The sequence below is a fragment of the Hyla sarda genome, chromosome 4, assembly GCF_029499605.1.
Source record: "Hyla sarda isolate aHylSar1 chromosome 4, aHylSar1.hap1, whole genome shotgun sequence".
Classification (NCBI taxonomy): Eukaryota; Metazoa; Chordata; class Amphibia; order Anura; family Hylidae; genus Hyla; species Hyla sarda.
Genome location: NC_079192.1, coordinates 265,715,648 through 265,742,760, shown reverse-complemented (window position 1 = coordinate 265,742,760; position 27,113 = coordinate 265,715,648). Strand labels below are relative to the sequence as shown.

At 40.5% G+C, this 27,113-nt stretch overlaps 1 protein-coding gene across 1 annotated transcript in view; it reads left to right on the top strand.

The window, feature by feature from the left end:
• TRHDE (thyrotropin releasing hormone degrading enzyme) overlaps nt 1–27,113 on the top strand; it is a 670,942-nt gene that overhangs the window by 232,910 nt on the left and 410,919 nt on the right. The window contains exon 3 of the mRNA XM_056574110.1: nt 143–269. Within this exon, the coding sequence (XP_056430085.1) occupies nt 143–269 (127 nt within the window). The remainder of the gene's footprint in view (nt 1–142; nt 270–27,113) is intronic.

Genomic DNA, 27,113 nt, shown 5'->3' with positions numbered 1-27,113 from the left:
ATCCTTTTTGGTTCAAAAACCAGCAGTGTTATTTTCTATTCATATAAGTATCTGAACATGCTTGTTTTTCCCATATGCTATGCTTAATACATGAATTGACAAGTATTTTAAGCTGGTAGTATGTTTGTTTTTCTCATTGTAGGTGAGATTATATGCCCGACCGGATGCAATAAGAAGGGGATCTGGAGACTATGCTCTTAATATAACAAAAAGGCTATTGGAATTCTATGAGGATTACTTCAAGGTTCCATATTCATTACCAAAATTAGGTAAGGGAATCACATTTTTTTATTTATTTCCAGTTATGTACTATATTACTACCATATTCTAGTATGTCTATGGTTCAGTCATTGTTTACATTCTCCAAATACTGGCCCAAATTCATCAACAATACTCAGGTAGGCTTTATCATTTAAACAATGCTCAAATGTCTTCCACACCGTTACACCACCACCATTGATACAAAGCATGTTACCCCCAACATAAAGAAGGGATACAACCAATGTAAACCAAAGGATAAGGTCCTGAGGTGCCCCAGTCACCCACCACACCTCCGGAACCTTTTGCCCTGGGGTGGTGTGAGGTGGTGAGGTGTGGTGGGTGACTGGGGAACTGGGGGGGTCTCTGTATATCTGTTCTGTATTTCTACCTAGTCCTGCCATATACAGGGTGGGCCATTTATATGGATACACCTTAATAAAATGGGAATGGTTGGTGATATTTACTTCCTGTTTGTGGCATATTAGTATATGTGAGGGAGGAAACTTTTCAAGATGGGTGGTGACCATGGCGGCCATTTTGAAGTTGGCCATTTTGAATCCAACTTTTGTTTTTTCAATAGGAAGAGGGTCATGTGACTCATCAAACTTATTGGGAATTTCCCAAGAAAAACAATGGTGTGCTTGGTTTTAACGTAACTTTATTCTTTCATGAGTTATTTACAAGTTTCTGACCACTTATAAAATGTGTTCAATGTGCTGCCCATTGTGTTGGATTGTCAATGCAACCCTCTTCTCCCACTCTTCACACACTGATAGCAACACCGCAGGAGAAATGCTAGCACTGGCTTCCAGTATCCATAGTTTCAGGTGCTGCACATCTCGTATCTTCACAGCATAGACAATTGCCTTCATATGATCCCAAAGATAAAAGCCTAAGGGGGTTAGATCGGGAGATCTTGGGGGCCATTCAACTGGCCCACGACGACCAATCCACTTTCCGGGAAACTGTTCATCTAGGAATGCTTGGACCTGACACCCATAATGTGGTGGTGCACCATCTTGCTGGAAAAACTCAGGGAACGTGCCAGCTTCAGTGCATAAAGAAGGAAACACATGATCATGTAGCAATTCCGCATATCCAATGGCCTTGAGGTTTCCATTGATGAAGAATGGCCCACTATCTTTGTACCCCATATACCACACCATACCATCAATTTTTGTGTTCCAACAGTCTTGGAAGGATCCATCCAATGTGGGTTAGTGTTAGACCAATAGTGGTGGTTTTGTTTGTTAACTTCACCATTCACATAAAAGTTTGCCTCATCACTGAACAAAATCTTCTGCGTAAACTGAGGGTCCTGTTTCAATTTTTGTTTTGCCCATTCTGCAGCACCTGAAACTAGGGATACTGGAAGCCTGTGCTAGCATTTCTCCTGCGGTGTTGCTATCAGTGTGTGAAGAGTGGGAGAAGAGGGTTGCATTGACAATCCAACACAATGGGCAGCACATTGAACACATTTTATAAGTGGTCAGAAACTTGTAAATAACCCATGAAAGAATAAAGTTACGTTAAAACCAAGAACATCATTGTTTTTCTTGTGAAATTCCCAATAAGTTTGATGTGTCACATGACCCTCTTCCTATTGAAAAAACTAAAGTTGGATTCAAAATGGCCGATTTCAAAATGGCCGCCATGGTCACCACCCATCTTGAAAAGTTTCCTCCCTCAAATATACTAATGTGCCATAAACAGGAAGTTAATATCACCAACCAATCCCATTTTATTAAGGTGTATCTATATAAATGACCCACCCTATACATCTATGTGGGACTACTATATTATTGTTTTTCTTTGGTATAGCTGGCCATGACTTCTTATTAGTGCTACATAGCCATTATCCTTTTTGATTCTGCACTCCCCCCCTTTCCCTAGTCCCCACCTTTTTCTGTGCCCATGCCTCTTGCTTTTAACCAATTTTTTGTATCATTTTCATAATAAAGGTGACCTATTTTTATATATGGTCCATTTTTGAGCGATCTTTAAGGTTGATAGGTTATTTAAAGCATGATTTATGCAAAATTCTGACCCTACCATCTGAATGTTGCAGCTGTAATCAGGACTCATCAGGCAAGGCAACATTCTTTCAGTCTTTCATTGTCCAATTTTGGTGAGCGTGTGTGAATTGTAGCCTCAGTTTTCTGTGCTTAGGGGACAGGAATGGCACCCTGTGTGATCTTCAGCTGCTGTAGTCCATCTGCTTCAAAGTTGGATGTGTTATGCGTTCAGAAATTGTATTTTGCATACCTTGGTTATAACAAGTGTTTCTCTGAATTACTGGTGTCTTTCTATAATTTCAAACCAGTCTGTCCATTCTCCTTTGACCTCAGACATCATCAAGTCATTTTTGTCCATACAACTGTCCCTCACTGGACTTTTTCTTTTTTTTCGGACCATACACTGTAAACTTTAAAGCTATTTGTGTGTGAAAATCCCAGTAGATCAGCACTCTCTGGAACACAGCCATGCAATACTCAAAGTCACTTAATTGGCTAATTAGCTATTTGTGTTAAGGACCAATTATACAAGTATACCTAATACCAATGTACACAGGTGTACCTAAGTTGCCAATGAGTATGTTTATATATATATATATATATATATATATATATATATATGCAGATAGGGTCAGGCTGCTCACCACTCTCGCGTTTGCTGCGCTATCTCGTGCTGCGGACACCGGTACCGCTCCCGGCTTAGTAGAACTCTCACAGAAAAGAAAACGTCCGGCACTCGAGAAAATGCAGGTAAAACTTGTCAATGGCTTTATTCACACGCTTAGGCAGGACACAATCTGACGCGTTTCGCACCCTCAGGTGCTTAATCGTAGATACATATATATATATATATATATATATATATATATAAACTGTACTGGATTTTTTGTAATGACAGACAGTTTGGTAGTGTGGCCTGTCCTTGCCTTTCGGTTTAAGCCTCATTGGAGGGCTAGTAAAAAGGTTGCCAAATGTGCACTGGGGGAAGTTGTGACGGAACAGACCCTCTGATGTGGACGCCATACTACAGAGGTCTTCTAACATCTATAAACCATTGGCTATCGTGTGAGGTAGAAGCCGGCAAAGGCAGGGCAAATTAACATATTTAGCTAGTGCTTAGACAAGCAATATTTGTTTTATTTTTATGTTTATGCTTTTATAAATTTGGCTGTATTTGTGTTTTTACAAATAAAGAGCAAGAAAAGCCCTGCTTTCAGCTATATCACTTTCTCTAATTGCTGTTTAATTCGGCTTGCCTGTCTACTGAGCTCTGAGCTACATTGCCATATATACAGGGTATATATATATATATATATATATATATATATATGTATATATATATATATATATATATATATATCAACAGATTATATATATATATATATATATATATATATATATATATATATATATCGACATAAGAGCTCTATGCGTAAGTAAATGCACTTTTATGTTTAGTGGCAAATTGTACTAAATCAGCGCATTGCTATTAGATCTCAGCATGGAAGTGAAATCTATTTTATGTTAAAAACCAAAAAAGATGCAGCCCTGAAGCTGGGAACCCTGTTTCTATGTACAGAAGCCTCAGAGTTAGGCTGGTTGATATGGTTACATATAGGCAAATTTTTTAAGTCCTGAATATCCTAAGGTATAGAAGGCAGGGAAGGAATTTGGGAACTTTGAGGTATGTTCCTATACTTATTAGCCCCTGTATGTAGAAGTATGCGAAAAACACACAGGTCAAGTGTTCACCAATACTTAAAGCCCCAGGTGGAAAAAAAGAGAAGTAATATAAAAAAGAAAATCAGTAAAAAGGTGAAACTTATTACAAAAGCTCAATAGATGCAATCTCTTGAGTGGTAGACTGGTTATCACTTTCTCCTTGCATAAGAAGGAAGGGAGAGACAACTGCTCGATGAATATATTTGGCTCACAGAATGATTATTGGTTCCCAATGCTCCTCACGCTTTAGTATGAAAGACTGAAGCTAAAACTATTACTACACCTTACAACTATAGTATTGTATCATATGATAAGAACATTCATATCTGATTGGAATTGATCATTAATGGAATGACAAAAGCAGAATTCCTAAATAATCTATCTCAGCAGGCAGCCTTCTCTCAGCTGAAGCTCTCAAGATTGACAGGAAAACATCATTTCTCATGTCCTTGTCACTGTCATTACTGTTTGTAGGGAAATATAAATGCATTTGCGTTATGACTTGATATTATATGCCTGTTTCTAATGTCTTAATGCATGGAAAAAGACTAGAGGAAGCCGTATTTTTGTCTGTTATGACATTTGAAAACTAGAAAATATTTTTGTTAGAAAATGTAAAAAAAAACTTGTCATACTGCAAATAACCTTTGACATTTAACCCCTTAAGGTCGCAGGTTTTTCAGTTTTTGCACTTTCGTTTTTTTCCTCCTTACCTTTTAAAATTCATAACCCTTTCAATTTTCCACCTAAAAATCCATATTACAGCTTATTTTTTTGCATCACCAATTTTACTTTGCAGTGACATTAGACATTTTACCCAAAAATTAACAGCAAAATGGAAAAAAAAATCACTGTGCAACAAAATCCAAGAAAAAACTTCATTTTGTAAGTTTTGGGGGCTTCCGTTTCTACGTAGTACATTTTTTCGGTAAAAATGACACCTTATCATTATTTTGTAGGTCCATACGTTAAAATGATACCCTACTTATATAGGTTTGATTTTGTCGTACTTCTGGAAAAAATCATAACTACATGCAGGAAAATTTATACGTTTAAAAATGTCATCTTCTGACCCCTATAACTTTTTTTTTTTTCCATATACAGGGCATTATGAGGACTAATTTTTGGCGCCGTGATCTGAAGTTTTTATTGGTACCATTTTTGTTTTGATCGGACTTTTTAATCACATTTTATTCATTTTTTAATGGTGTAAAAAGTGACCAAAAATATGCTTTTTTGGACTTTGGAATTTTTTTGTGTGTACCCAAAAAAAAAGCCATAATATGAATTTTTAGGTGGAAAATTGAAAGGGTTATGATTTTTAAAAGGTAAGGAGGAAAAAACGAAAGCGCAGAAACTGAAAAACCCTGAGTCCTTAAGGGGTTAAACATATTTATGTTTAACCCCTTATGTTTTGGTGACAGGTACTCTTTAAATCGTATTGTTGTGTGTATGTAATCTTTATGCATTTTTTTAATCAGGCATGCATGATTGCTGCATCTACTCTTGCAAAAGCTTACCATGCAACATTTCTGCAAATCTCATTACAGGCTGATGGGCCTGGTTTCAGCCTTTAAACTACTCCTGAGCTCCACATGGTCCACAGAAACTCTTTGTGCCTCTGTAGAGCCTGTGCACAAGAGGCCCATACACTGGGCAGTATTTACTGTTATCTGTGGTTGTACGACTTATGAGTGTTAATCTTTGTTTGCATTATATGATGCTACACTTACTTTTTGACATATCTTTTTTTTAGAGTATTTCTTTACACCACCTTCCTTGAGGTTTAATTTGAACCAACATTTCTGCCAAAAATGTGTCATACACAGTAGAAAATAAATCAGGTTTATCAACTTTGTGCCATGCCCTTTTTCATGAAAAACTAAAAAACTAAAACAAGAACATGTAAACCTTGTAGAAGAGTCACAATTTCGGCACCACTACCTCATAAATGGGACAACATTTGACGCAGGGAGAATAGTAAATCCCCCTACACACACACTGTCTGTACTAAGCACAGTTGCATACCTACCGTTTGGTGAACCCACAAACATGCCAGACTGCCCCACTGCTAGATGAATATACAGCCTGCTTAGGATGATGGCAAGTGTCAGGGAATCCCTATAAGGAGTGCAGCGGGGAGCCACACAGATTGCGCTACACTGTCAGCACAACTACTATTATCCCGTGCATGGGCCCTTTAAAAATCTGGTCCAGGCCAGACAAGCAGGGGGTACTGGAACCGGATGTGCAGGCAGGCATATCTGCCCCAGAATTCCCAGGCAGTGCACAGAAGAAAAGCTGCCTCCTTCGCCTGACAGGTTATCCTTACTGTGGCACTGGAGGGAGAGTGTACTGACTGAAGATGGGGGTGCTGAATAGACGGGACGGGACTGAAGATGTGAGCAAGAGACCGTGGATTCAGGAATGGGTGTGTGTGTTTGCTGTGAAGAGACTGGGGGGGGGTGAGGTGTCTGAGGATAAAGGGGGAGAGGTGTCTTAGGATAAAGGGGGGTGAAGTGTCTGAGGATAAGCATAAAGGGGATGAGGTGTCTGAAGATAAAGGGGGAGAGGTGTCTGAGGATAAAGGGTTGTGAGGTGTTTTAGGATGGGGGGGGGGTGAGGTGTGTGAGGATTGGGGGGTGAGTGAGGTGACTGAGGATGAAGGGGGTTTAGGTGTCTGAGACTGAAAGGGGTGAAAGCGCCGATACAGCACCTCGCCAAGGGAGCAAGGGGAACTAGCTACGCCTCTGACTAAGCACACATGAAACAGAAATTATTTGCAATATATTAACTTAACAACTTGTCTATAATAGCTATATAGGTCAAATAAATAATATTATGGTTAGTATATGGCAGGGTTGCGCACATAATATATTTTTAGCCTGGGAATGCATGAGGATAATATAAGGTACATATGTCTATAGCTCAATATACTGATATATAAACCTTTGAAATTGACATCATCTGGTCTTCCCAGATGATGATTGAGAACAATCCATGACACTGGCAGGTCTCAGCTTTGCAAAGGGGGCAGTGCATGCTATAAATTCTGCAGGGTGCCCAAACTTTTGCAGATGCCATTTTTTGGTTTTCTGTTATTTTGAAAGTGAATGATGGAAATAAAATCTAACTTTTGTTGACATATTATAAGAACCTCTAATATGTAATTTGATGCCTTTTGGAGATTTTTCCAACTTTCCTTGGCTTCTTTATACACATTAATACACATTTTACCTGGGGTGCCCAAACTTTTGATCCCCACTGTGTATGTATGTATATATATTTTTTTTTTCATCACTGAATTACCATTATCTTAGATATTGCCTGAATTGTTCCTTTGTTACTAGGCTTTTACAGTATATAAAAAAACATACATTAAAATAATGAAATGCATAGATTAGAATATTAATTTTAGCAGTAAAATATTGTGGAACATTAAAATGATCATTTAACAATGCAATGTCTCTCGGGAAGTTTGCTCTTTTTCAATGACTTAATACTATGAAGAAATTTAAGCAAAGATGATTACTTATCCACAACATTTTCATGATAACAAAGCTGTTCGGTTAATCCTGCCATTTTTCTTTCTCTTTTGAGTAAGTCTTTCAGATTTTTCTGTACATAAGTAAATCAGCCTACTTCAATTATTTTTAGCTTTTGTATCAGAATGTACAAGACAGGTAACCTGCAATGAAAAGGCTTACTTTGCATACTATATCAACACCAAGGGTGCACCTAATTCTATCATGGAAATGTATCCAGTATCTGTAAAGCAGTGAATAATGCAAAAGGTTTATATCAAAAGGCACTATTATTATTATTTTTTTTAACCTTACTAAATGTATGACCTTTTGTAGTCATCAAGTTACAGTTCATTAAATTACTGATCGCCTACATGTCTTAGAATCATACAATTGCCTTTATAAATAGAATTGAATGACATTCTATAAAAAAGAATGTCGAGATAATATGCTTTACATGAAACATTTATGCCTGACATATCTGCAGTTGACACAATGACAGAAATGAGAAACATGTTAAAACATGATTGACCCCGTTATAAGTCACTTACAAATGTCAGGATTTGTTAAGGTCTACCTGGAAACATGTTGTCATGTATCCTTGAAGAACCAAAGCCATAGTGCTAATGTAAATTAGCTTTAGATGATTATAAATGACTAAACGCAATCATGTGAATGTAGATTTATACTGCATATCTTGTGCAAATAGTGAATTTTTTGTCAGTGCTCTGTTTACCCTGATACATACAGTAGTGTCAGATGAGCTTAAAGGACTATTTCTAATTAAGGATTTTCTAATGAATTCTTACAATGGGGAAATCTTTTTTTACTTCTGCTTTTGGTGTATTATTTAACTATAACTTATAGCATTTTCAAAGCAAGTAATTGATGGTTGAATGACAAAGATGAGTTATAGGGGTTTCCAGAGGGGCAACAGAGGAATTCAGAGTTCCCTGAGGAGGGAGGAGCTAATGAAGTCAACTCCAGCTCTCAAGTCCACAAAAGTGCCCAAACCTTATGGTGATAGAACCAAAAAATTATCCTATTGGAAAGGAGGATTTACAGCCAAAATTATCTTTCCACTCTAACCTAGTTTCTTTGACTCCATTGGGTTAATTTTACAGTTAAAACTAGAGAGGATTCAAATTTGTTCCAAATATGACCAAAAAATCAAGTTAGTCCAAATCCAATTGTTTTTTAATTGGCTTCAGGCACAGTCAGTAGTCCCTGCTTCTGTAGTAACTGGGCGGCAAGGGATATACTGTATGCTTTGCTGTTCAGTTCACTGAGCAGGCAACAGTACACACAGCCCAGTGAATGTGTCAGACCCAGGGGCATAGTAACTCTGGTTGCACTGAGTGTTACCGTGTTACACCTCTTATAGCTATACCACAGCTTACTTCTATTCTACATGATAAACACTACACTTTGTAAACTTAAACTTTTACTTTGGTTCCTTTTTTGACTAATCTAGACTTTAAAATGCATTTAAAAATGATGTTAAATAATTTCCCAAAAGACCTGCAAAGTCATTCTACCTTGTTAAATGACCCCTTTCCTAGCTAGATGAAAACTGAATGTATTGCTGATTACATTGTGTTTCTTGTTTGGCAGAAAATGAGTTAATGAATGCAATAATAATGAATAAAAAATCTAAGATAAAAGATTAATGTAGGGAACTGGCTTGATTAAACCATTGTATTGTCACGTTTGATGTATTCTTCTTTATATCAACATTTCTCATTAGTGTGGTGAACAGACATCAACAAAACCTACTAATGAAGAATCCCTAATGGTTCTCAGAGCAATTGACTAAAATGTTTTCCTTGTTCTCATTTACAATTTGAAGGTAGCAGTCTTATTTAGTATGCATAACACTGGATAAAAAAAAAAAATGCAAACCACTGACTTACCAAACAAATATATTATCCAGGTGCACACCTGCATGTTAGATAATAAGATCTTTTCCCATGAAAAATATTAAAATAAGTTTCTTAGCCTTAAAGGTTTAGAGAATAAGGATTAGGGAATAAGATATCTGATTGCTGGGGTCCCACCTTTCATCTTGTGTTTAGAGCAAACTTCACTCCAAGCCTGATGACGGCAATACAGGGGCTGGAGGATCATGATACTACAGCCCCGCCCCCTCATGATGTCACAGCTCTCCCCCTCAATGGAAGTCTATGGGAGGGGGCATGGCAGCCATCATGCCCTCTCCCATAGACTTGCATTGAGGGGGGGGGGACATGATGTCACAGTCCTCCAGCCCCTGGATCGCCCATCATCAGGCATGGAGCGAAGTTCACTCCATGCACAAGATGACAGGGGGTGCTGCAGGAGAGATTGCTGGGGTTCCCAGTGGCGGGACCTCCGTGATCAGACATCTTATCCCCTATCCTTTGGATAGAGGAAAGAAGTCTAGGGGTGGAGTACTCCTTTAACTGACATTACTTTTAGAGGCCCTTTTTATCACTTTATATATCACTTTTATATCTCATTATATTTTTTAAAAGGTATTCTGGTGTAAACCATAGCATAACAACTGCACGACCATACAGTTGGTATTTTCACAACCTAAAATGTTCATGATAGTAGTGATGATGGGGGACTAACAACACTGAAGTGACTTTATGAAACTGTCCGAAAGTTGGAATGCCTTTGTCACCCATAGCAACTAATCTCAGTTCAGCTTTAATTTACCAACCTCAGAATATATATTAAATTCTGCGTTGTGATGGGATGCTGTAGGCATCAAAGACAATCTTACTTTTAGGCATAAAAAACTTACCTCTCCCCCACACACTAGATAGATCTCTCAGATATAATAAAATTGCAGGTTGTAGTTAGTCAAGTTTGGAGAAGGATTATTGATTCTAGGTCTTATTCTAAATGCAGATTTGAAGTTTGGAAGAAAATGTTATCACAGTGATACCTTCTTTTTAAATACAACATAATTATTCATTTATCAATTGTATGCATCTATTAAACATATTTTTTCACTGTAGTTCAATTCTTTGCTTTACCTTTTTCTACTTTCTATTAATTTCTCCCATTGGGCATGTAATGTCTCAATGTCACAATGGGTGTCATCTTGTACAGGCTTGAGTCAGGTGATCTACTAGTAAAATAGACATTTATCATTGACTCTGCCTGTTAGATAACCTCATCCTGCTGACGTATGGATGTCTGGGGACCTGTTTTTAATTTCTCATTAAGCATTAGGTATAGACATCTTCTCCTCTATACAAAGGAAAATGGGTGGAGTAACCCTTTAAGGGCTTATTTAACCGATTAATGACATCGGACATAAATGTACGTAATGGTGTAGTGCTACTTTACGCAACATGACGTACATTGGTGCTTGCATCATGTGCGGCAGGTCCCGGCTGCTATCAACAGCTGGGGACCCGCCGGTAATGGCGGACTTCAGCAATCGGGCCGATGTCCACCATTAACCCCTCAGATGCTGTGACCAATACAAATCACGGCATCTGCGGCAGTGCGGTCAGAAAAATGGATGATCGGATCACCCGCAGCACTGCCGCGGGGATCCAATCATCTGTAATGGCGGTCGGAGGTCCCCTCACCTGCCTCCGTCCATATCCTGAAGTCTTCTGCTCTTTTCTGAGATCAAGCAGACCTTAGCAGAAGATGACCGATAATACTGATCAGTGCTAGGCCCTATGCATAACACTGAACAGTATTAGCAATCAAATGATTGCAATAAATAGTATCCTATGGGGACACACATAGTGTAAAAAAAAAGTTTAAAAAAATATAAAAAGAAAAAAAAATCCCCTCCCCCCAATGACAAGGTAAAACGTAAATTTTTCCCATTTTACCCCCAAAAAACGTAAAAAAAATTATTAAACATATTTGGTATCTCCGTGTGCGTCAATGTCTGAACTATCAAAATATAATATTAATTATCCCCTACAGTGAACGGTATAAATGTAAGAACATTTTTTTGCAGTTTTTTTGCCACATCATCTTCTCAAAAAAATGTATTCAAAGTTTTATATATGCAAATGTGGTATCAATAAAAGGTGCAGATCATGGCACAAAAAATGAGCCCTCATACCGCCGCTTATTCAGAAAAATAAAAAAAAATGATAGGTCATCAAAATATAGGGATTTTAACCCCTTAAGGACCGAGCCCTTTTTCACCTTAAGGACCGGAGCGTTTTTTGCAATTCTGACCACTGTCACTTTAAACATTAATAACTCTGGAATGCTTTTAGTTATCATTCTGATTCCGAGATTGTTTTTTCGTGACATATTCTACTTTAACTTAGTGGTAAAATTTTATGGTAACTTGCATCCTTTCTTGGTGAAAAATCCCCAAATTTGATGAAAAAAATGAAAATTTTGCATTTTTCTAACTTTGAAGCTCTCTGCTTGTAAAGAAAATGGATATTCAAAATAATTTTTTTGAGTTCACATATACAATATGTCTACTTTATGTTTGCATCATAAAATGTATTAGTTTTTACTTTTGGAAGACACCAGAGGGCTTCAAAGTTCAGCAGCAATTTTGAAATTTTTCACAAAATTTTCAAACTCGCTATTTTTCATGGACCAGTTCAGTTTTGAAGTGGATTTAAAGGGTCTTCATATTAGAAATACCCCATAAAAGACCCCTTTATAAAAACTACACCCCCAAAGTATTCAAAATGACATTCAGTAAGTGTATTAACCCTTTAGGTGTTTCACAGGAATAGCAGTAAAGTGAAGGAGAAAATTCAAAATCTTCATTTTTTACACTCGCATGTTCTTGTAGACCCAATTTTTGAATTTTTGCAAGGGGTAAAAAGGAGAAAATGTTTACTTGTATTTGAAACCCAATTTCTCTCGAGTAAGCACATACCTCATATGTCTATGTTAATTGTTCGGCGGGCGCAGTAGAGGGCTCAGAAGGGAAGGAGCGACAAATGGTTTTTGGGGGGCATGTCACCTTTAGGAAGCCCCTATGGTGCCAGGAAGCAAAAAAAAAAACACATGGCATACCATTTTGGAAACTAGACCCCTCAGGGAACGTAACAAGGGGTAAAGTGAATCTTAATACCCCACAGGTGTTTCACGATTTTTGCATATGTAAAAAAAATAAAAAAATTTTTACCTAAAATGCTTGGTTTCCCAAAAATGTTACATTTTTAAAAAGGGTAATAGCAGAAAATACCCCCCAAAATTTGAAACCCAATTTCTCCCGATTCAGAAAACACCCCATATGGGGGTGAAAATTGCTCTGCTGGCGCACTACAGGTCTCAGAAGAGAAGGAGTCACATTTGGCTTTTTGAAAGCAAATTTTGCTCTGGGGGCATGCCGCATTTAGGAAGCCCCTATGGTGCCAGAACAGCAAAAAAAAACACATGGCATACCATTTTGGAAAGTTGACCCCTCCGGGAATGTAACAAGGGGTTAAGTGAACATTTATACCCCACAGGTGTTTCATGACTTTTGTATATGTAAAAAAAAAAATTTTTTTTACCTAAAATGCTTGTTTTCCCAAAATTTTTACATTTTTAAAAAGGGTAATAGCAGAAAATACCCCCCAAAATTTGAAGCGCAATTTCTCCCGATTCAGAAAACACCCCATATGGGGGTAAAAAGTGCTCTGCTGGCGAACTACAGGTCTCAGAAGAGAAGGAGTCACATTTGGCTTTTTGAAGGAAATTTTGCTCTGGTGGCATGCCGCATTTAGGAAGCCCCTATGGTGCCAGGACAGCAAAAAAAAAAACACATGGCATACCATTTTGGAAAGTTGACCCCTCCGGGAATGTAACAAGGGGTTAAGTGAACATTTATACCCCACAGGTGTTTCATGACTTTTGTATATGTAAAAAAAAAAAAAAATTTTTACCTAAAATGCTTGTTTTCCCAAAAATTTTACATTTTTAAAAAGGGTAATAGCAGAAAATACCCCCCAAAATTTGAAGCCCAATTTCTCCCGATTTACCCCATATGTGGCCCTAAACTGTTGCCTTGAAATACGACAGGGCTCCAAAGTGAGAGCGCCATGCGCATTTGAGGCCTAAATTAGGGACTTGCATAGGGGTGGACATAGGGGTATTCTACGCCAGTGATTCCCAAACAGGGTGCCTCCAGCTGTTGTAAAACTCCCAGCATGCCCAGACAGTCAGTGGCTATCTGGCAATACTGGGAGTAGTTGTTTTGCAACAGCTGGAGGCTCCGTTCTGGAAACAGTGGCGTACCAGACGTTTTTCATTTTTATTGGGGAGGGGAGGGGGGCTGTGTAGGGGTATGTGTATATGTAGTGTTTTTTACTTTTTATTTTATTTTTTGTTAGTGTAGTGTAGTGTTTTTAGGGTACAGTCGCACGGGCGGGGGTTCACAGTAGTTTCTCGCTGGCAGCTTGAGCTGTAGCAGAAAATTTGCCGCAGCTCAAACTTGCAGCCAGATACTTACTGTAATCCTCCGCCCATGTGAGTGTACCCTGTACGTTCACATTGGGGGGGGGGGGGGGGGGAACATCCAGCTGTTGCAAAACTACAACTCCCAGCATGTACGGTCTATAAGTGCATGCTGGGAGTTGTAGTTTTGCAACAGCTGGAGACACAGGTTGTGAAACACCGAGTTTGGTAACAAACTCAGTGTTTTGCAACCAGTGTGCCTTCAGCTGTTGCAAAAGCTACAACCCCCAGCAACGTTCACATTGGGGGGGGGGGGGGGAGAGGGGGGAACATCCAGCTGTTGCAAAACTACAACTCCCAGCATGTACGATCTATCAGTGCATGCTGGGAGCTGTAGTTTTGCAACCGCTGGAGGCTCCGTTTTGGAAACAGTGGCGTACCAGACATTTTTTCATTTTTATTGGGGAGGGGGGCTGTGTAGGGGAATGTGTATATGTAGTGTTTTTTACTTTTTATTTTATTTTTTGTTAGTGTAGCGTAGTGTTTTTAGGGTACAGTCGCACGGGCAGGGGGTTCACAGTAGTTTCTCGCTGGCAGTTTGAGCAGCGGCAGAAAATTTGCCGCAGCTCAAACTTGCAGCTGGATACTTACTGTAATCCTCTGCCCATGTGAGTGTACCCTGTACGTTCACATTGGGGGGGGGGGGGAAACATCCAGCTGTTGCAAAACTACAACTCCCAGCATGTACGGTCTATAAGTGCATGCTGGGAGTTGTAGTTTTGCAACAGCTTGAGACACAGGTTGTGAAACACCGAGTTTGGTAACAAACTCAGTGTTTTGCAACCAGTGTGCCTTCAGCTGTTGCAAAAGCTACAACCCCCAGCATGTACGGACAGCGGAAGGGCATGCTGGGTCTTGTAGTTATGCAACAGCCGGAGGCATACTACATTGGCTGGGGATGCTGGGGATTGTAGTTATGCAACAGCTGGAGACATACTGGTTTGCTACTTAACTCAGTGTGCCTTCAGCTGTTGCAAAACTACAACTCTCAGGGCCTGAGCAAATGGTAGGTGTCACATATGAGCTGCCACTGGTTGACATTGAAGTTAAACAGGGGAGTCCCCCTCTCCGCTTGGATCATCAAGAAATCGGTGATGGCTTTTCTCTGCTCATATAGGTCCAACATATGGAGGGTGTAATTCCAATGTGTGGAAATGTTGCAAATCAGACTGTTGGGGGATACCATTCTGACGCTCCAGCTCAAGGAGGGTGTTCTTTGCGGTGTACGAGTGGCTGAAGTACATGCAAAATTTCCTTCCCATTGTCTTGCAGATGGAGGGAACACTTCAGGAACTGCTTGGCAACCAGATTGAACACATATGCCATGCAGGACGCATGGCTAAGGCTTCCTTGTCGCAGCACAGACAAGATCTTCTTCCCATTGTCGGTCACATAGTTCCCATTTCCAGGTTTCATGGAGTAAGCCATGCTCCGATTTCTTGATGAATGACTTTTATCAGTTCCTCCCCTGTGTGACCCAGTTTGCAAAGACAAACCATGTGAAGAACAGCATGACACAACCGTGCCCTGCACACATGGTATGCTGGAGGGGCACTGAGGCTTGTCCGTGCAGTGGAGGCTGAGGAAACAGTGGAGGATGAGGAGGCGGAGTTGCACACTGTCACAGGACCAATGGCCTGAGAGCTTGGAGGCGGAAGCAGCATGACCTGACCAAGTTGCTGTTGTGGCTGTGCAGGAACCACATCTACCCAGTGGACATCTACCCATAAAGGACATGTATTGTCCCTGATTGGTAATGGCTTTTCTCTGTTTGTATAGGTCCAACATATGGAGGGTGGAATTCAACCATGTGGAAACCCCGCAAATCAGACTATGTTGGGGGATACCGTTCTGATGCTGCAGCTCAATAAGGGTGTGCTTTGCCGTGTACGAGTGGCTGAAGTGTATGCAAAGTTTCCTTCCCATTGTTAGGATGTCTTGCAGATAGGGGGAACACTTCAGGAACCGCTTGACAACCAGATTGAACACATGTGGCATGCAGGGCGCATGTCTCAGGCTTCCTTGTTGGCGCTGTTGTGCACTTTGGTACACACCGACAGGCTCAAGGACTGGCTCACCTTCTGTTCCACAAAATTGTGCAGGGCTGGTACTGCCTTCTTTGCAAAGAAATGACAGCTTGGGAAATGACAGCTCTCCACCTTGGCTCGGCACAAGCCATCAGTTTTCTGAAAGGTGCAGAGTCCATCAAATGAAAAGGGTAGGACTGCAGCACCAGCAACTTGGACAAGAGTATATTCTGCTTCCGCACTGTTGGAGTGACTCTTGGACATGGCTTCGTCGATGGATTGCAGGCTGAAGGACTTACTCGAAGTAGGAGGAGCAGGAGCATCTGGAGCGACATAAGATGGGTATGACACACTGGGTGATGCAGCAGGCTGGACCACCACATCTGAGCCACGGTTCTCCCAGGCCGCTTTATGGTGACGCTGCATATGTTGACGCAGGGCCATGGTGCCAACATTGTGACCCTGGGCACGCTTCACCTTCTGCCGACACATCTTGAATGTGGCCAGGTTAACATCCTCTGGATGCTTGATGAAAAACTGCCCCACTGCCGAGTAGCTGATTTTCCCACCAACAGTCTGCACTGATTGACTGCTACTGCCGCCGACTCCAGGAAACCCTGTTACACTACCTCCTGGGAAAGTAGGCTACCACAAATCAGGTGGTCTACCCTGGGCACGTTTGGCTCCAGACTTTCCATTTCTGCCACCATGCCGACTGCCAACCATGCTACCACCTTGTTGGCTCAGCTGCTGCCTCACGGGCAACCTGCAACCCTCCTGATTTGATGATGATGAAGCCACTTCTGCACACGGCTCCCAAGTGTGATCGGCTTCATTATCACCGATTGTGTCTGCATGTCACTGATGTCCTCCTCAGGTTCCTCACCAGTGTCTGCTTCAGGAGCCTGAAGGCTCGCAACACCACCTCCCACGCCACTCTCCTCATCACTACTTGCCTGCCTAGCGGAGGAAGCGGTGCATGTCTCCTCCACTTCTTGGCTGGGCAGTAGCTGCTGACTGTCCTCTACAATACACTCCACTACGCTTAAAACAGTATTTGTCTACAACACCAGCAGGTGTTTACTTTTGCCTGGCCTTTCACAGTATCTAGGCCCTTAAGACTTTAACAGGAACAAATTGGTACAACACTTAGGTGTATGTATGTGGTATGCACTTATGAGGGAAGGACAATGCACTCCAGTACGCTTAAAACAGCATGTGTCTACAACACTGCCAGGTGTATACTTTTGGCTGTCCTTTCACATTGTCTAGGCCATTGAGACTTTAACAGGAACAAAATGGTACACCACCTAGATGTACGTATGTGATATGCACTTATGAGGGGAGGACAATGCGCTCCAGTACACTTAAAAGAGGATTTGTCTACAACACCAGTAAGTGTGTACTTTTGCCTGGCCTTTCACAGTATCCAGGCCCTTAAGACTATACCAGGAAAAAAATGGTATACTACTTAGATGTACGCACAGGATACACTTAATGGAGGACAATACGCTTTTAGTGCTCTGCTCACCCTAACTGGCTGGCTACTATTAGCTTTTCAGTTGTTTTACACACCAGTGCTGCAGCACACAGTCGCTGTGTACTACACCCAGAATGACACTTTCTCTCTCATTCTCATTCCCTTCCCTATCAGTGCTTCTCGGCTGGATTTGGGCTTGAGGTGAACACAGTATTTGGGCTTGAGGTGAACACAACACAGCTGTACACACAGCATTTTTACAAGATGCTTACACAAGGAGTGACAGGTGGGATTTGTGTGTGGTGTGTGTGTGCGTGTGAGTGGGGAAGGGGTTCTCTACAGTGCCGTAAGGGGAGGAGGATCTCCATAGTGTTGGGTAAAAGAAGAGCAAAATCTCTATAGTACTAGGTAGGGAAGTTGGATATCTATTGTGTTGGGTGGGAGAGGTGGTTCTCAACAGTGCGGAATGAGGAGAAGGGGGTCTCTAGAGTGTTGTGAGAAAGGTGTCTCTACAGTGTTGGTTGGGTGTTCTCTATAGTGCTGGGAGGAAGTTGTGTGATCTCCATAGTGCTGGGGTGGGAGTGGTGGGATCTCTACAGTGCATTGGGAAATGGGTCTCCACAATGCTGGGTGGGTGATGTGGGATCTATATAGTGCTGTGTGGAAAAGGGCAGATGTCTATAGTGCACGATAGGAGAGGTGGGATCTCTGTGGTGCTGGTTGAGGGAGGGGAACTTTATAGTGTTGTGGAAAAGGGGTGCCTTCAGTGATGGGTAAGGGTTCTGTAACGTCGAGCGCTCCGGGTCCCGCTCCTCCCCCCGAGCGCTCGCACCATTCTGATCTTGCTTGCAGCGCCCCGGTCAGACTCGCTGCGCTGCTCTGTGTCCCCCGGCGTGGATGCGTTCCCAGCGGGTCGCATCCCGTTCCATTCACCTGCCCCGTCTTCCTGCTCAGTCCCGGCACGCGTGGCCCCGCTCTCTAGGGCGCACGCGCGCCGGGTCTCTCAGATTTAAAGGGCCAGTGCACCATTAATTGGTGCCTGGTCCAATCAGTTCCAATCACTCCCTTCACGTATAAACCCACTTCCCCTTCCTGTCCTTGGGGGATCTTGTTGTCCCAGTGCCCTGAGAAAGCGTTTTGTGTGTATCCCTAGCCTGTGTATCCAGACTCTTTGCCGTTGCCCCTGACTACGAACCATTGCCGCCTGCCTTGACCTTTTGCTACGTCCGACTTAGCCTTTGCCTTATCCTTGTGTACCACGCCTGTCTCAGCTGTCAGTGAGGTTGAGTCGCTATCAGGGGATACGACCTTGGAGTTACCGCCGCAGCAAGTCCATCCCTCCTTGCGGCGGGCTCTGGTTAAAACCAGTCCCCTGGTACGGCCCACGTCATCGCCTCACTGAGTCAGCCGATCCACTACCCGCATACCAGTCCGGTTCCTGAAAGGTTCTCTATAGTGCTACATGAAAGAGTGGGGGGTCTCTATAGTTCTGGGTGGGAAAGGTGGGATCTCTACAGTTCTGGTTGATAGAGGTGGATCTCTACATTGCTGGGATCTCTACAGTGCTGGGTGGGATAGGTGGGATCTCTACAGTTCTCTGGGAAAGGGGTCTCTACAGTGCTGGGTGAAGGAGAATCTAAATAGTGTTAGGTGAGAGAGGGGAGATCTCTACTGTGAGGGAGAGGTTATCTGCAGTGCTAAAGAGGGGTGGGGGACCTCTACAGTGCTGGGTTAAGGAGGAGAATAGCTACAGTGCTGCTGGAAAAAGGGTATCTACAGTGCTAAATGGAGGAGTATTAAGTGTATAGAGATGGATGGATGATCCGATCTCTAGAGTGTTGGATGGGGGACAAGGATCTCTATAATGCTTGGGGTGTGTTGTGAAAGATGCAGGAGCACCTTGCATCCCTCTCACCTCCCATCTTATAGAGCAGTGGTGGGTGACACCTCTCCTGCACCACTTGCACATTCCATGTAAATGGTATTCCAGCCCTTTATCGGGACAATATTACAGATTATCAATTTATAAGATTTAGCTTCTCAGAATGCGCGTGCCATTGGAAAAGTTCTTTTACATTTTCTAATTGGACATATTTTACTGTTCACATACTGTTACAAACAGTTTTTCTTTCCTTATACAGCAAGAATAAAATCCTATAAACATCTTGTTTACTTTGACTTAAATCTAGTGTAAAAAATGTCTAGTTCATTCCTGATAACTAAAGAAGTATTTTTTCATATGTAGAATAAATATAACTTGATGATTCTTGGATCTTTTTATCTTTAGTGAAAGAAAAACATTGGGGAGTCTGACACTTTATTTTTTTTACTATATTAGTACATTTCAGTTTGTGTTCTGTTCTGGAACAACAGGCAAATATGATGTTAAGGCAACCCATGGCTTTGGAAAAATAAAAAGAACACTGCACAGCTGAGAGGTTGGTGACTTTGCTATGAGCACATTGAAAATGTAATATAATTTCCTTAATTGTAAATGGAATAAGCATTTTATATTCAGTATACTGGGAATATTTGTTAGGAATAATTGACATGTTAAGTAGAGGATTGTAAGAGAAGAGTGATGTACCAGATCAAATATTAAGATATTTATAATAGTGGAATAATATGCAATATTTTTTTAAAACCCCACCCCTTACAGTATGCAGAAACTTTATTTTCTCCTTGCTGTTTATAGACACTATATACTGGCAATAATGTAAATTATGCCTCTAATGATGTGGGGACAAATGCTCCCTATTGCACATGAGATTTATTAAATAGGCATGGTAAAAAATGGGAGAGGCTCCTTAATGCGCTAACCATTTTTTGTGTAGTTCTTTTTCATATGTGTATGTGGTGGATTACATTGGATTTGGTGAACAACATCGAGGACCAGCATTTTTTTTATTCTTTATAATAAAATGGCTAACAAGGCTTTGTGTAGGGTAGCATGTCTTTGGAAAAATATTATTATTTTTTTTTTTTTAAACCTTACTATGCAGGCTTTTTTGGTAGAAGCCATCTGACAGACAGCATCTGTTAATAAGCCAGGGCTTAGCAATAGCCCCCAAAAAAGCTATTGCTAACCTCCCATTATTATCCTGGTACTCACAGCCACAGGGCATTGGGAAAAGCCAATACCAACAGGCAAGCTTGGGTGGTAAGAACCTGACATTATGTAGGCTGGGGAAGGCCAAAAACAATGGTCCTCTCTCACCCTGTTATTGGAAAGCTTCCTTGGTTTGTAAATATCTGGCTGATTTTCCAAATATGTATATTCGTATACATATATACGAAATGAAGAATATGAAGAATATTCGTTTTTTTTCCCTTCACAAAAAAAAGTGATCATCCCTCCCTGCTTCCAGCTTGTGGTCCAAAGAAGGCTCCAATATTATTAACTATGTGAGTCAATGTGGAGCGAGAATATTTCTTATATGCAAGTATGCAACTATTTGGAAATATCGGCACTTCCGGAGGACACAGGTCCCTCCCTTCTTTTAGCTTTTGATAGGGTATATTAGTTTAGCAGATAGGTTCTAGTGTAGGGTATAGTTTTAGTTGAAATATATAATTGCGCATGTGCACTATACAAATTTCATTATGATTTTCCCATGAAAAAAGTGAACGAACATAGCGAATATGTGAATTTCACAAACATAGGACGAATACTCCTCCAAATATTCGCAAAATATCGTGAATTCAAATATGGCCCCTTCTCATCACTAATATTAAGCTCTTGGATGTCATGTCTCCTCTTGCTCACTCTTCTCAAATTATTTTCCCTTTCATCCTCATGTTTGCCCCATTGGCAGCATGAAACCTGATAGTTCAGGTAATGAACACATTTCTGGGCTTGTACTTTAGAGATTGTACTATGTTAATAGAAATGATAAAAAAAAAGTCCATAATTAGAAGAATGTAGGCTACTGCATGTTCTGTTACAATTATTGTATGTCCAACTTCAATTTCATGACTGCTTTTGTTTAGACTGTATTTTATTTATTTTCTCGGTGTCAATACTAAGATACCTTGATGTATTTCACTGTTATAGAGATATGAGCCTTACAACAACTTCAATCTTTTTTCCCATTTCTCAGCATGGAATTTTTATATAACATTTGCAAATCAAATTAACTTTTTGACTCATTGCAAGAATTCTCCTGCCATTAATATCGGCAACTATTCTCATATATATTTATATTCACACTTTATAATGCAGGCCTACCAGGGCTGTTCACCAGATAGCCTGTGTATCTTAGTGCATGAAATTAAACTCCCTGTTTATTAATTGTGCTGGTTGGGCATTGATAAGTTCTTCATTATTCTCTGTGATATTTTTAATTGTGCACTGGGGCAGACAAAAAAAAAATCTCTTGCCTTTAAAAAAAAAATCTCTTGGCTTTAGTGTAGAAAGCATTGTATTTACAAGTATAATGTGAGCAGTCAAGGGCCAGTTACAGTGCAAAATACATGGCTAGGAGTGGGTGTAATAGATAATTAAAGGTAATTATTTCTACAAAGATATTTGTGTGTCCAAGCTGTTTGATGCATAAATGAGACCATAAACTTTCAGTTAATTGTTTTAATACAAATAATTTGGAAACTGTTAATGAAGCAGGGATATTTCTGTTATTGAGCAGTATGTCCTCCAGTGGGCAATTTAAGGAGCAAATACCAATCCTGTGTAAATGGAAGCAAAATATTATGTTTTCATTTTGCAATTACAGGGATTTTTGTTTAGATAATTTTCCACTGCATTGCTTTTTGTATCTTTAAGATCCTTTATTCCACTTTGATAGCTGTTTTAATTTAAGTGTAATTAACTTAAATTAATTTGTTCGTACACTAGTCTCTATTCTGTACCAGAGTTGAATGCTTTCTATTGTATTGGTTTAATGGTGACTATTAGTTTCATGAGTGGATTACATAATGCTACGGGCGCATATAATAAAAGAAATTCCCAAATATAATTGATATTTATGGAAAAAAAAATAATGCATTTTAAGCATTCACGTACTATTAATTTTAATTCATTAATAAGTAGCCACATATTCCATGGCATCAAACGTTGATCCAATGACTTATTCTGAGTTCCATATTTGGAAGGAATTTTGGCAATTGGCATCAGAATAATTTTTTTTTCACAGTAGGGTTTTAAGTTGACCTTGACAGACCCTTGTCTTTTTTTCAAACTTACAAACTATGGGGGAGATTTATCATATCCAGTGCAGAGGAAAAGTCACCCCGTTGCCCATAGCAACCAATCAGATTGCTTCTTTCATTTTTTTAAAGAGCCTCCGGAAAAATGAAAGCAACAATCTGATTGGTTGCTATGGGCAACTGGTCAACTTTTACTCTGCACAGGTTTTGATACATCCCCCCCCCCATGTAACTATGTAACTATTGACTTCATTCACATCTGCCCCTGAGAAAATCCATACAAACAAGGGGGGGGGGGGAAGTACATTTCATGCAGAAGTTGTCCTTGGTCATCTTTCTACCTCTGAATGGAAACATACTCGTTTGGGTCTTAACCCCTTAAAGGGGTACTCCGCCCCTGGCATCTTATCCCCTATCCAAAGGATAGGGGATAAGATGTTAGATCGCCGCGGTCCCGCTGCTGGGGACCCTGGGGATCGCCGCTGCGGCACCCCGCCATCATTACTGCACAGAGCGAGTTCGCTCTGTGCGTAATGACAGGCGATACAGGGGCCGGAGCAGCGTGACATCATGGCTCCGCCCCTCATGACATCACAGCCGTCCCCTTAATGCAAGTCTATGGCAGGGGGGCATGACTACCGCCACGCCCCCTCCCATAGACTTGTATTGACAGGGGCGGGCCGTGATATCATGAGGGGTGGAGCCGTGACATAATGATGCTTCAGCCCCTGTATTGCCCGTCATTACGTGCAGAGCGATCTCGCTCTGAGCAGTAATGATAGCGGGGTGCTGCAGAAGCGATCCCCGGGGTCCCCAGCAGCGGGACCCCGGCAATCTGACATCTTATCCCCTATCCTTTGGATAGGGGATAAGATGTCTAGGGGCGGAGTACCCCTTTAAGGACGCAGGGTTTTTCAGTTTTTGCATTTTCGTTTTTTCCTCCTTACCTTTTAAAAATCATAATCCTTTCAATTTCTCACCTGAAAATCCATATTATGGCTTATTTTTTGTGTCACCAATTCTACTTTGCAGTGACATTAGTCATTTTACCCAAAAATCCATGGCGAAACAGAAAAAAATCATTGTGCAACAAAATCGAAGAAAAAACACCATTTTGTAACTTTTAGGGCTTTCGTTTCTACGTAGTGCATATTTTGGTAAAAATGACACATTATCATTATTCTGTAGGTCCATTCGGTTAAAATGGTACCCTATTTATACAGGTTTAATTTTGTCGTACTTCTGGAAAAAATCATAACTGCATGCAGGAAAATTTATGCGTTTAAAAATGTCCTCTTCTGACCCCTATAACTTTTTTATTTTTCATTGTACAGGGCGGTATGAGGGCTGATTTTTTTGCGCTGTGATCTGAAGTTTTTATCGGTACCCTTTTTGTTTTGCTCTGACTTTTTGATAACTTTTTATTCATTTTTTAATGGTATAAAAATTGACCAAAAATACCCTTTTTTGGACTTTGGAATTTTTTTTACGTGTACACCATTCACCATGCGGTTTAATTAACAATATATTTTTATAGTTCGGATGTTTACGCACGTGGCGATACCACATATGTTTATTTTTATTTACACAGTTTCTTTTTTTTATGGGAAAAGGGGGGGTGATTCAAACTTTTATTAGGGAAGGGGTTAAATGATCTTTATTAACAATTATTTTTTACTTTTTTTTGCAATGTTATAGCTCCCATAGGGACCTACAACACTGCACACACTGATCTCTCATGCTGATCACTGGCGTGTATTAACACGCCTGTGATCAGTGTTATCGGCGCTTGACTGCTCCTGCCTGGATCTCAGGCACGGAGCAGCCATTCGCCTATCGGACACCGATGAGGCAGGTAAGGTCCCTCCCGGTGTCCTGTAAGCTGTTCGGGACACCACTATTTCACTGCGGCAGTCCCGAACAGCCTGACTTTTGCTTCAGATATGGCGGTCAGCTTTGATTGCCACATCTGAAGGGTTAATACAGGGCATCACCGCAAACGGTGATGTCCTGTATTAGCCGCGGGTCCCGGCCGTTGTCCTTCATCGTTAAAGGAGTACTCCGGTGAAAACCTATATTCTTTTAAATCAACTGGTGGCAGAAAGTTAAACATATTTGTATATTACTTCTATTAAAAAATCTTAATCCTTCCAGTACTTATTAGCTGCTGAATGCTACAGAGGAAATTCCTTTCTTTTTGGAACACTGATGACATCACGAGCATAGTGCTCTCTGCTGACATCTCTGTCCATTTTAGCAACCATGCAAAGCAGATGTATGCTAAGGGCCGCATGGTGGCTCAGTGGTTAGCACTGCTGCCTTGCAGTGCTGGGGACTTGGGTTCAAATCCCACTAAGGACAACAAGAAATAAAGCGTTATTATTATTATTATTATTATTATAATAACGTCAGCAGAGAGAACTGTGCTCGTGATGTCGTCAGAGAGCATTCCAAAAAGAAAATAATTTCCTCTGTAGTATTCAGCAGCTAATAAGTATAGGAAGGATTAAGATTTTTTAATAGAAGTAATTTACAAATATGTTTAACTTTCTGCCACCAGTTGATTTAAAAGAAAAAAGGTTTTCACCCAAGTACCCCTTTAAGGAGTTAAAACCTCACAGAAATGGCACTACTATGAATCAATTCAGTACAGGTCTTTGGTGGATTTCTGACATGATCACCAGACAGGATTAGAGAAGCGCAAACTTTATAAATGTTTGATTCTGCCAGTAGTCTGAAATAGTGTTGTCCAAACCTGGATTTCACAAATAGACCAAAAACATGTGTATAATGCTATATTCACACTACCGTTATGCTCTGTCTGGTTTACAACAGGCACCAATGGGTCCCAATGGATCCCATTGGCTTTGCATGGGTCCTTGTGGTGTCTATTATCTTAGGGGACTTAACAGAAGAAAAATACCAGGCATGCATTGATCCCCCCCCCTCCCTTTTAACGGTGCTCAGCCATAGTGTGAAAGGTGTATATATGTATATATGGTATTGCCGCATGTGGAAATGTCTGAATTATAAAAATATATCGTTAATTAAACCACGCGGTCAATGGCGTACGCGCAAACAAATTCCAAAGTCCAAAATAGTTCATTTTTGGTCACTTTATATATCATGAAAGAATGAATAAAAAGCGATCAATAAGTCCTATCAATGCAAAAATGGTACCGCTAAAAACTTCAGATCACGGTGCAAAAAATGAGCCCTCATACCGCCCCATACATGGAAAATTTTAAAAGTTATAGGGGTCAGAAGATGACAATTTTAAACATACTAATTAGAGATGGGCGAACTTACAGTAAATTTGATTTGTCACGAACTTCTCAGCTCGGCAGTTGATGGCTTTTCCTGCATAAATTAGTTCAGCTTTCCGGTGCTCCAGTGGGCTGGAAAAGGTGGATACAGTCCTAGGAGACTCTTTCTTAGGAATATATCCACCTTTTCCAGCCCACCAGAGCACCTGAAGGCTGAACTAATTTACGCAGGATAAGTCATCAACTGCCGAGCTGAGAAGTTCGTGACAAATCGAATTTACTGTAAGTTCGCTCATCTCTAGTATTAATTTTCCTGCATGTAGTTATGATTTTTTCCAGAAGTACGACAAAATCAAACCTATATAAGTATGGTATAATTTTAATCGTATGGACCTATAGAATAAAGATAAGGTGTCATTTTTACCGAAAAATGTACTACGTAGAAACGGAAGCCCCCAAAATTAGCCCCCAAATCGATCGCGCGGATGTCCGCCATTAACCCCTCAGATGCCGTGATCAGTACAGATCATGGCATCTGCGACAAAGCGCATGTTAAAATAGATGATCGGATCACTGCCGCGGTAATACGATCATCTGTGATGGCGGACGGAGGTCTCCTCACCTGCCTCCATTCGTCTCCAGGCGTCTCCTTCTCTGGTCTGAGATCAAGTAGACCAGAGCAGAAGATAGCCGATAATACTGATCAGTGCAATGTCCTATGCATAGCACTGAACAGTATTAGCAATCAAATGATTGCTATAGTTAGTCCCCTATGGGGACATAAAAAGTGTAAAAAAAAAAAAAATGAAAAAAAAATAAATAAAGTAAAAAAAAAAAAGTTAAAAATCCACCCCCCCAATTTTTTTTTTTATAGACATATTTGGTATTGCCGCATGCAAAATTAAAAAGTTATAGGTGGTCAAAATAGATTACTGATTACTGAGTTTTAGATTTTTTGTTAAGCGATACAAAAATATAAAAGTATCTAGCCATGGATATCATTGTAATCTTATTGACTCACAGAATAAAGAACACATGTCATTTTTACTGTAAATTGTACAGTGTGAAAATGAAACCCTCCAAAATGTGCAGAATTGTGGTTTTCATTTAAATTTCCTCCCTAAAAAATATTATTTGTGGTTTGCCATACATTTTATGGTAAAATTAGAGTTTCATTACAAAGTACAATTGGTCACGCAAAAAACAAGCCCTTATATGGGTTT